This window comes from Talpa occidentalis, unplaced genomic scaffold (genome assembly GCF_014898055.3).
Source record: "Talpa occidentalis isolate TD23 unplaced genomic scaffold, MPIMG_talOcc4v2.1, whole genome shotgun sequence".
Classification (NCBI taxonomy): Eukaryota; Metazoa; Chordata; class Mammalia; order Eulipotyphla; family Talpidae; genus Talpa; species Talpa occidentalis.
The window spans coordinates 38,180,624-38,192,947 of record NW_026555331.1 but is presented as its reverse complement, the minus strand read 5'-3'; the positions used below and the strand labels follow the sequence as shown (position 1 = coordinate 38,192,947).

The following is a 12,324-nucleotide window of genomic DNA, read 5'->3' as shown; positions in this document are numbered from 1 at the left end:
TCTTCTTATTACATCCAGTTCTCACCCTAGTTAAAGCCTCCTTAATCTTGTACCTGGGCTGCTGCAGAATCCTCAGATTAGAGTTGTTGAAAGCTTTAGTAAATTAGCAGCAAAGATGAGAGAGAAGAAATTAAACTTGATGTAATGGCAAAGACCTGATAATTAATTGGAATGCCTAATGAGAGAGATATGAAGGTATTTAATGGCATGTATTTATATAAGGGTAACCAGGTGGACATGAGATTGTTATATTCTTTATGTTGAGAGTATCTTATATATTAAAAGTTTGATTTCTTTGTAATATCCAGGTCACTTTTAGTTATGAGAGCTTACTTCTGAATATGTTCTCTAATAGGTGACATTTCTTTTTCCTTAATAGTCTAAATCACACCTAAGTGTTAAAAAATTGAAAAATTTACTAGATGATACATTATTAAGATATGTTGCTATGAGCAAATTGGTTCAGACTTCAAAAGAAAATGTTATTACAGTAATAACATTTATAATAACATTTATAGTAATAACATTTATAGTAAGTAACCCTAGCAGAAGATGACTATGTGCTAACTGCTATGCTAGGTATCATTTAATTTAATCTTCATAATAATCTTACAAGGAAGATAAAATCATTATCCTAATTTTATCAATGAGTAATCTGAAATGTAGGTAATTTTTTCAAGGGCCCAGAGCTAAGTAAATAGGATTTATATCTAAATTATTCTTCACCTCAAAAGTCTTAGTTCTTTCTTCTTTTTTTTTTTTTTTTGTGGGACCCTCGCCGGTGGCCAGGGATCGAACTGGCACTGCAGAGGCTGCTGGCAGCCTCGCAACCCAGCGCTCAACCGCTGCATCACCAGGGGAGGCCCTCAAAAGTCTTAGTTCTTGGCCCAGGATGCTTTATTTGCTATGGCTCATCTCTGTAGCAGCATTATGCTGTCAAGATTTAGAAATATCAGTCTTTCCATATGTACAATGCTAAGTGATTCAATGGGATTTAAAAACAAAAAACGTAGATATATGGAATTATTTGTCTATGGTCTTGTTTGCAGGTGGCATGGTCTAATGGAGATTTGGAACGGAAAAGGTCAACTTTTACTTTTGGCCTTATCATTTGCTCATTCATTCATTCATTCATTTCCCTAGTAGTTTATGAATGCCCCCTATTTACTGGATATGGTGCTAGGTGGTCAGATTAGAAAGATAAAATTTACAGAAACTTAAGTATATATTTACTAGGGTTTATCTTAGACAAATTAACTTCTCAAGCTTGTTTCCTCATTTTTAAAGTAAAGATTATAAGACTAAATTAACAATGTTATTGTGAAATCTAAGCAATGTAAATATATATGAAATCCCAAAGATTTTTCTTAGTATATTGTAATTTTCTTAGTATATTGGCGGTTCTCTCTGCCTTCATTAATTTCACATAGGCTCTAGAGAGCCCACGTGATTTCCTTACTCGTGAATCAGTTATGTCAAGTTGATGGCAGACTGAGTCCTTACAATGCTTTAGGTTACTAGGGCAAATTATATATTTGTGTGACAAAAGGAACTGCCCTTAGATTTTTGCACATGTATCTGTAGAAAACTTAGTTGTTTAACTTTAAATTCTTAGGAATGACTTCAGGTGGGAAGGAGATACTGAGTAATGTCACTTGATAACTAGCACCTTATTAATAAACGACTGATAAGCACAGGCAATATTGAATACAAATGTCATCAATAATGCAAGGGGTGTCACTAACCCAAATGAATGGTAATGTCTAAGAATCCAGAAGAGAAATAGGTCCTGGGCTTAGGGTCTGTGGACTTACTAGGTAAGCTAATGGAATAATTGTTCTTAACTAAATATTTAAAAATTAGTAAAAAATTAAGATAGGTTAAAAAAGAAAGATTGTTATTAATCAGAACCAATCAATTCAAAGTGACAGAAAATCAACTCAGATTAATTTAAGTAAATTTGGGAGTGTGTTGGTGCTTGTCATTGAATACTGAGGAAAGGGTGTTTCAGGCATAGCTGTATCCAGGGGTTCAGGAATCACTTTCTCTACCTCCTTCCTTCTCTCTTCATCTAAATTTTGGTTTTCCTCTGGTTTTACTTTCAGATAAGCTTTATTTCTAGGAGTGACAAGATAGCATTTAGTTCAAATTAGAATAAAAAGAGCATCTCTTCTAATAGTAACTTTAACAAAATTCTCAAGTTTTCCTCTGATTAATCAACTAGTCTTATGTCCATTCTCAAAGCAATAGCTGAGAGAGGGGATGAACTAATTTTTTAGGCTTTGGTTACTCACACATTCCCAGGTTTGGGTGAGGTGCATGAAGCCTCACCTAAAATACTTGCAGAGAGAGCAGGTGCTTCCAAGTGAAAATCAGTTTCTCTTATTTTTGCAAAATAAGAGTAATTAGATGTAGAGCAGGCAAAAATAACAGATAGTGCTAGTTTAGAAGATAAACTAGCTGGGAAAGCAATGAGAATAAAAGACTAGGAGGTGAAAGAAAAAATTCCACTATGCATTGTGTTTCTTTGTCTGTATCTAACACCTGAATCAAAACATACTTTACATCACAGCAAAATGTGCCTCCAAATAGAGGATTCTTTACATTGTTAATTTTGAATCCACATTCTCTACAAATGAGTAAATGTTCCTCCCACAAATGTTTCATCTGTCATTCCACAAAAGGCTTAGTAAATGGGCGTGTGTTTTCTTGTTGCCTTTCTCCCAGTCTTGCATAAAATGTTAGTTAATTCTCCGTGGTAATGACATTAAACAGATATTTTTCACTAAATTAGAAGCATATTTTTTCTAGTCATGAAAAACTAATATACACTCATTTCCTCAAGATGAAGACAGTTTTTTTTTTCATATTTCCAACACAATTCCCAGTGACAAAAATATTTTGATTTAAGAAATAGCTTTCCTGATAAAGTATCTAAATATTTGGCATCAATTCAGTGCAGAGTCAAGCATTTAACCAAATTATTTCATTTCCTACCTGATTTATGGGCCCGTGGGTGATTTTAAACCAAAACAGCTTTGATAAGGAGCTTCTAGAAATGTGTCCCAGGAAGTCTGCTTTCTATGACCTCAGATAAGTTATTTAATTAACCTTGCTATATTTCAGTTTTCTTCTCCATAAAAGAAAAGAATCATAATTAATTCATAAGATTTAGTATGATGAATATAGATATAAAATTTGGAGTGAAAATATTTTGCAAGATAACAGATAACATATTTTTACTTGTTTGAGCAAAATAGTCTGCAGAAAACATGGAGACCAAGGTAGAAAGCCTGGGGTTTAAAAAAAAAAAAATGAATCAGTTGAGTTTATTGAGTTAAATGTGTTAGATTTCATCTTTGTCTTAATTAACATTATTATTATTTCTCCCCCCCTTTAGATTTATCATATATGAGTCTTTATATTTAAGGTGGGGATTTCCTAGAACTGCTTTCATGCTCCCTTTTCTTTCAGCTTTAGTCTGGGTCACAGCTGTAATTGTGCTGCCTTTTACCATGGTGGCTGTTTTAAATTCTGCCTCCATCTTGGTCTCAGCCAGGCCTGCCTGTTTTTCAGTTTTGTCCTCAAGATAGATAAAAAGAGCAGAGCAAGAACATATAGAACAAGTGCAAGAAATGTATGGTTACCAGCCCCATGACACTTCTACATTGTTCTTATTTTTATGTTGTCAGTAAATTATTTTAAAATAAATATATAGCATTGGAAGTTACAATAGGAGGGGGCTTTATTTAGAGAAAAGAAGTTAATGCACAATGATATCAAATGACTTGTACAAGGTGATATGTACATTTCATAGAATGTGTTTTATCTCTTAAAATTTAATAAAATATTAATATATTAGTAATAATGATTCTGAACATACAATTTAGGACTTCATTTTTGAAACAAGCTTGTGATTTTTTTCTATTTCTGCCTCTAAGATTTGTGTATGTATGCACAGTATATGCTCTCCTTTGTGAATTAAACTCAGTGATGTTTTCCAGGTGTTCATTTCGTACCAGAATGCTGTTTTTTTGTTTTTTTAAGATTTATTTTTATTTATTTATTTATTCATTTATTTATTTATACAAGCAGTGGGTACAGTCAGAAGCGCGGGAGGGTGAGAGAACTCACCAGAGCCAGAGCGGGGAGCAGAGCTGGCAGAAGGACCAAAGTACACTGCTGAGGGGAGCAGCGGGCGGCAGGAGAGGTCTGCGCACCATGTGGGACCCTCCTCCGGTGGCCGGGGAGCAGCCGGGGATCGAACCGGCGCTGCAGAGGCTGCGGGCAGCTTCACAACCCAGCGCTCAACCGCTGCGCCACCAGGGAGGCCCAATGCTTTTGTTTTTAATGGAAGATCATCATGTTTAATCTTGATAAACTGCAGTATTTAAAGCATTCAACAATGTTAAATTAATACATGAAAGGAAAGCCCATGATCATTTCTAAAGCTCACAAAAACTAGATTAAAAATGTAGTAGAAGATATGTGTGGAAATGAAACTTGAAGGAAAAATTAAATAAGTGTATAAAGAGGCTTTTCTAAAAAAAGAAGTACAAGGCTTTGAATGTACAAAACCTGACTACCTAAAGAAAGAAATTAAAAATTCTATTTTTAAATAAGCAAATGAAATTCCCATTTTTGTATGTACTTAGAAGAGTAAGGATAAGGAAGAGTGGAAAATTGGAATTAAAAACACACAAATGGGGGGCCACCCATTGGCGCAGCGGTTGAGCGCTGCGTTGCGAAGCTGCCCGCACCCTCTGCGGCGCCGGTTCGATCCCTGGCTGCTCCCCAGCCACCAGAGGAGGGTCCCACATGGTGCGCAGACCTCTCCTGCCGCCCGCTGCTCTCCTCAGCAGTGTATTTCAGTCCTTCTGCCTGTTCTGCTTCCCGCTCTGGCTCTGGTGAATTCTCTCACCCTCCTGCGCTTCTGACTGTACCCCAGTGCTTGCATAAATAAATTAAATAAATAAATAAATAAAAATAAAAAATAAATCTTAAAAAAAATAAAAAATAAAAACACATAAATGGTCTTCACTTAGTAAGACAGATCTAGCGTGTCCATCCAAACTCACCTTTACATAATTGAACTCTTCTGTGCACTAGCTACCTTTGCTAAATGTTTCCTGTGTAACCTCATTCTTAATCCTTGCAATAGTCAAAATCTGAAACTTAGTGAATCTAACTAGCACTTTCAATACTTGTTCTGGGTCTTTCTCAATGTAGGCAATCTCTCCAGGAAAACAAACTCACTCACTTCTAGGACCTCAATTAGTGTCTGCTGATAACTACCAAGCACACACTTCAGCCTCTGCCCCCTTCTGCTCCCCTTCCCTCTCTCTGTCTCCCCTGTTCCTCCTGCACTTACATGTGTTCTCTCTCTCTCCTCTCCCTCTGCTCTACCCCTCCCTTTCACCTCCTCTCTTTTTTTTCTAGACCTGTTTTATCTTTGTGCCAATTAGATGCCTTTACTGCTTCTGCAGATATTTCTAATTTCAGCATGTCCAAAAGAGCACTCTTCACTCTATGCTTTTGCCATGTGTTCTCTTACAATGAATGGAGAATCATCCATCTGATGGTTCAGTTCTGGAAAATGGGTATCATCTTGGACTTATGGTGCTCTCTTCTTTTCCCATCTCCTAAAACTGATCACATTGGTGATGAGTCTATTTCCCAAACAGATTTAAATTTATTCACTTCTATGTGTTCTTACTGTCACCTCCAAAATTTATATCACTGTTGCCCAAATTAATGTGACTTATTCTTTTTTTAAAACAATCTGGTTTTTTTAAGATTTATGTATTTATGCATACAAGAACTGGGATACAGGCCAGAGGTGTGTGCAGGAGGGGAGTGAGAGGATTCACCAGAGACAGAGTGGGGAACAGAACATGCAGACTGACTGAAATACACTGCTGAGGGGAGCAGCGGGGGAGACAGGAGAGGTCTGCCTCACCATGTGGGTTGCTCCCTGGCTGGCCTTGGATCGAACTTGTGCTGCAGAGCCTGTGGATTGCTTCACAGTGTGGTGTTTAACCCCTTGCGCCACCAGAGAGGCCCCTAATGTGACTTATTCTTAATGGTCTTCTGGTAGCATACCTCTCCATTCCTTCCCACATTCAGCTTTCCAGTCAGCTTTCCAATGAATGTCTCCTGAGCGCTCTTGCAGTAAATTAAACTCATATAATATTTACATTATTTCTCATGAGGTTGACTCTATCTAATTCTCTCACTTTTCCTCCTTCCCCCCAATGTAGACTCTTTTGTTCAACTTTATTGAGGTATAGTTGACAGTTGTATATATTTAAGGTACATAATCTGGTGATCATATAAAGATAATTTTTGAAGTATTCACCACAGTAAAGCTACTTAACATACCAGTCACCTCATATAGTAACCATTTTCTTTCCTTTTTTAATTTGGTGGTGAGAACACGTGATCTACCCTCATCTAATTGCAAATATATAATACAATATATGAATTAATTAATCTATCATAATTAATCTATCGTAATCTATCATAATTTAATCTATCATAATTTAAATATTGTACCCCTTGATCAACATCTCCCCATTTCACACTCCAATCAGTCTGTAGTGACCACCATTCTACTCCAATATATACATTTTGCCTGAGGATACTGATTTTTCTTTTCTGTTCCCATCCCATATTTTTTCATGCCTCCTAGCTTTATGGTTGGTGTTCTCTCTGCTCAAAATGCTCTTCCTCTTTACAAATGTTATCCCACTAAGCTCTGGTCTGCAGTTGTGTCTCAGGTGAAATGCCACTTCTTCTAAGAAATTTTCCCTATGCCTTTACATCTGGATTAGTTTCCTTTTGTACATGTTCCCAGGGTCCCCTCTATGCCCTGGAATGACCCTTATTCTACTGTATTTGGCAATTCATTTGGTAAATCCTCTATCATAATTATAAAATCCATAAGGGCTATCTATATACTTATCAACAAAACCATGTTTGGCATAGAGGATTTTGATAAATATTTGATGATACTAGTAAATGGCAAATCCCTGTTTAAAACTCAAGATTTTCTTCATTATTGTGCACAAAGCAGTTGCATTCTGCTGCCTCCATCTTAAAAAATTACGGGAAGTTGGAATATAAGATTAAAATGATTTAAAAATAAAGCCAAACAGGATCAGCTATGTTCAGAACAAATTCAGACAAAGCATGTAATCCTAAAAGAAAAAACTGAAAAAAAGAAAAAGCCTGTGGTGGCAAAAGTTAAGACAGTATCATATGGCATCAAACTTTACAGAATATGGCTATTTTATAAGTCAAGTCAATATAAATCCAGGTTTAACTGTGCTGCTCCATTTCAGAATAAAAGTTCAACAGGAAAATTGAAGTTGAAATAGATTATTTTAATAAAAATTTACAATTGCATCTTTAAGGAAACAGAAAAATATTGATGGTTTCACCTATAACAGGAATATAGGGGAACCAAATAAGACGTCAGTGTAAAAAAATAATAACAGTACAAAACACAACAAAGCAAAAACAGACAGTTATAAACCAGAGACATACTGCAGGGGAGGAGGAAGGAGAGGGATGAGAGGGAGGGAGGGAGGAGCACAGGGGATTGTGGTGATAGTGCATGGGTGCCTTGGGGAAGGAAATTCTATGGGAACTTAATTTGAGGGGGTGGGGGAAAGTATATATTGTCTAAAAAATGTAAAAAAAAGATAAATGTTAAAATAAAAAACATTAAAATAGGAAAAAATTTTATAATTGCTTCTTAATGCAGAATCATGGTAAAAAGGAATTTTTTTTTCTCCCTCTCCTTTAAACCAATACAACACTTTTATTTATTATTAAAGCATGAAGGTTAGAAGTATTCCAAAGTAATGCTTTGCAATTGCTTGTTTAAAATTGGGGCAGCCTAAATTGAAAACTTCCAGGAATAAGAGCAGACTTTGAAAATACTTTCCATCCTACAAATCAAAAAATGTAATTCAATACCTCCATTTTGTATTTTGTATTTCCAATGAGAATTAGAAAAAAAGAAGGCTAAAATCCCCATAAAGTCATCCAAAATATTAGTCAATGCTTCATAAGACAGTATGTGCATTACTACACGAACTCACTCTTCGTAATTACACGGCAGTATTCCAGGCACCCACCCTATCCCCGCGGTGTATAGGCAGCTGAAGCTGTAATAGCGTGATTCAGCTCGCCTGACGACCATCAAATAATCACAAAAAAAAAAAAAAAAAAATCCACCATGAATATGTATGTATTACATTTGTTACAGTCACAATGGTAGAGTTGGAAACAGTGGGTTGATGTCAGCTTTTCTTTCATTCTTTTTTTTAAAGAAGATGAAAACCTTTCCCTTTTTCTCTTATCCTTACCTCTGGTTTATGTGGTTTCCCAGCCTGCTAATATGTTTTTCACCAATGTATGGAGATCCAAGGCCCAGAGACTATTACTAAGTTTCGTCTGGGATATACAGCAAATTACAAGGAGTTAAAGTTTAAAATGGTCATTTGAAACATGACACTAAAATAGCCCTTCCAAAAACAGAAACACAAAATTAAACAATTGATGAGCCTTGTGGGTTAAACCTTGTTTTGCATTGGGTTTCTGTGATGTTTGAGATGGCTGAGGTAGACCAGCTAGGCTGGCCCAAGGGGCTACTGGAGCTTAGAAACTCTTTCTGTGCTTGCTCCGGATCAAGATTTTTATACCTCAAAGGCAATGCGTGCTCAGTAAACTGTGGCAAGAACTGACTTGAAGGTTGGTTTAATACGCCTATTGATTTAAAAAGCAAAATGAAATGCAATTTAAAAACACTCGGGGAGCAGGAATATAGAAAACCTAAATAAGGGACCAGAAAAAAGACTAATTATAATAAAGTAAAAATCAAAATCAACAAGCAGCTATAAACCTATAAACCAGAGACATACTATGGGGGAGGTGGGTGTAGAAGAGGGGGTGGGAATAAGGAGGGGTGGGAATATGGGGGGTGGGAATTGTATGGGGACTATAACCAAGATGAAAATGCATACATTGTGCAAAAATTAAAAATGAGGAAAAAATAAAATAAAAAGTAAAATAAATATCTGATCTCAAAATAAATAAAAACGCTCAGTGGTCTTTATATTTTGCAAATAAGAATTTTTGAAATGTTAGAGAGTTTAAGTCCTTATCTGAAAAACTGAGTAATTCAGTAATTAGCTTGTCTCATCCTTTATGTTAGAAAGGCATCACACAGGTTGTTTAAATTCCAGATTTCCTGTCTGCCCCTGCCTCCATGCCTTCTATAAGTTTCTGATACTCAGGTAGGACCTGACAGTCTGCATTTTTAGCTGCCCTAAGGCTGGCATGTGAGTCATGTTTTGAGAGAATAAATACTCTAAATAAACCTTAAAAAATTCTTTGTTATTAAATCATACCTTCTCTCTACTCCATGATAAATTCCACAGTGTTGTTGATAGGATTCATTCACAGGAGTTTTGTGAGTTGTGTAAATTCCTCTTTAGAACTCAGTTGCCCCTTTGTAAATGGAGAGGACCATTCTCCCACTTACAGTCCTTGGATTACTTTGAGAGACCTGAGAAACCAGCTCAGAAGGGTGTTTCTCTCTCCTTTTTTTCCATTCAATTCACCTGAATTTCTGCTGCTGTGCCTTGCACACATCGTTTTATTTTCACCTGTTATTCATATGTTTCTTCCATCTCTGCTAATGTATGTATTTCTGTTCTTTAGGAAAATTCAATAATAAAACTCCTCATGCCCCCAAATGGAAAGATCTTTTATTATCCAAACTGATATGCATTCCACAATGTGTTGCATGTACTCTGTTCTGCTGTGTAACATACTTACACTCATACGGTATACCTTCTCTTTTATTAGATGCCATGACTGCATTTCACTTTTGTATCCCACAATAAGTAAAATGTGTTTGGCTTAAAAAGTATTTGTTTACTTAAAGGATAAAGGAATGTACATGGTTCACTGGTAATAAGAACCCCACATGTTAGCATCTGTTCTCTCAATAAACACTTATTTAACATTTGCTTCTTATTCTGTAACCTGCTAGATCCTATATATGAAGGAAAAAAATACCTAAATAATTTCTCTTTCTGGGGATTTTATTTGTTTGTGTATAGACAGCTACATTGTTTATTAAATGTTAAATATCTACCATGTAAATAAATGAACCAAAAAACTACCCAAACCATATATACGTATTTCATCAGGGTATATACATATCTGCAGTCTATGTACTGAAAAAAGTCACCAAATTGTTTTTCTCTTTAACATTGAATTACTCTTTGGTTTTGAATACATATATGGTCATGCACAAATAAACCTGCATGTGATCTGTGCAAAGTTTTAAAAACTAAAAGATAAGAAAACGAAGTAAATAACATTCTTCTTTCTGTTCTTACATTTCAGATGATGGAAAATTATCCTTTGAAGAATTCAAAGCTTATTTTGCAGATGGTGTTCTGAGTGGAGAAGAATTACATGAGCTCTTCCATACCATTGATACACATAATACTAAGTAAGTAACTTTTATCTTTGGATTCTGTAAGCAAGATAGAAAGTGTGTGAAAAAATATATGCTTCTGAGAGAGAGAGGGGAAAGATATACAGGGCACATCTTATGCTTACCTATGTTTAATTCTGAGATGCCCCCTGTTAAAAATTGAAATTCTCTGAAGAACTAAATATTGAACTGTAAAACAATGATCTTCTGTAGGGAGCTCTCCTAAAGTAGTTTTAGAGTATTCAGAATATGAAACAAAAGTTTAATTATGAATAATTCTAATTCTATGATTAATAAGAAATTAGAATTCTATCTTGTGTCTTAGGTTTCTTCATTTAAAAATTATCCAGAGGCCATTCTTATATTAATATAGTGGAATGAGAAAATGCCACAGTTCAGATGTGCTGAACTCCCAGTACTAATTCCTGAGAGATGCATGGAATGCAGGACACAGAATATTCTCTGAATAATTAATGCAAACAGTAACCCATCTATTTTATTTACTTTATGCATACAGATCTCTCTTTTTCATTAGTATAACATTTATAACATTTCTATTTATATTCTCACCATCCTTAAAAAATATGAAATGATGAGGAATTTGGGATATAGAACAATAGAAATGTGCTGCTTGATTTGAGCAATTGACCCAAATCACATTATTTGTGACCATTGTGATTACAGAATTTGAATGTGGAAACACACTATTTCAATCATGACTTGAGAGCCATCAGTTTGTTTACTGCTTGAGCATTCAGCATCTTGGTTTAGGCAGTGCTGAGATGGTTCCAGGCAGTGAGCCAGCATGCCACGAGAATGCTCTTGGGCTGCATTTAAGCACAGATATTTTCTTGAGACAAACTAATAAGGAAAATGAAAAAGATTAAATTCACTTTACTCAAGTGGCTGAATATTTTGCAATCAACCAGTTTGTAAATTTTTTGACTTCTGTTCGGGTTTCACATTCCCTTTGAAATGGCTTAAGTTCTTCGTCATCAGAAACAGTATTAGCAGATGACTTTATCAAAAGTTCCATTCTGTTCAGTAAATCTAGGCCTATCAATGCCCTAGTAGGTACTGATAACACAATATGGAAACAGCTTGTAGTTTATGAAACACAGACCCACTAACTAATCGTTTCATTCTAAGATCATAGACGATGTGAGTGAGGTGTGCTCAGATCATATTGGGATGACATAAGGAGATTTTAGTTTGGTAGGCTCAGGGAATGTTCTTTAGATAGCCAAGAATTGTTTATATGGAATAGTAGAAATTGACCAGGTAAAAAAATGGACAGGGGACTATTCCAGTCACAGAGGAAGGCTAACAAAAAGCCCTGGAAGTCTAAGGTGAATGAAAGTATTAAGTGTTTTCTTAGAACCAAAGTGTCAGCTGTAAGCCTGAGAATTGGAGGAGAAGAATCTGGGAAGAATGGGCCATAGAAGAAGGAATTTGCATTCTGAGATTGCAAAAGTGCTTCAACTCTAATATGTAGGTTAGGGAAAACTATAAACGAACTTAAGCAGCATCTTCATACATCATTGTGTCTCTACCGACTGATAAGCTTCAGGGGGTAATGGTGGAGGGAAACTACAGATGTTAGCTGAATCCTTAAATTAGCACTGAGGAATAATGTTTACACATAGAGAAAGGAAGTCAGATGATGCCATTCTGAGGGATGAGCCCTGAGTGAAGAAAAAGAACAGAGACTCCCTTTGTGGCTCAGGTGTTAAAAGTTGAGATGCTGATACCCCCATCACAGTTATTATTATTAAAGTTTTAATGATATCCAGTTTTGGAAAAAC

At 35.7% G+C, this 12,324-nt stretch overlaps 1 protein-coding gene across 1 annotated transcript in view; it reads left to right on the top strand.

Annotated features, from left to right (window-relative positions):
- The window catches only part of NECAB1 (N-terminal EF-hand calcium binding protein 1), a 265,090-nt gene that overhangs the window by 150,201 nt on the left and 102,565 nt on the right, over positions 1-12,324 (top strand). Inside the window, exon 5 of the mRNA XM_054691909.1 lies at positions 10,426-10,534. Coding sequence (XP_054547884.1) covers positions 10,426-10,534 — 109 coding nt within the window. The remainder of the gene's footprint in view (positions 1-10,425; positions 10,535-12,324) is intronic.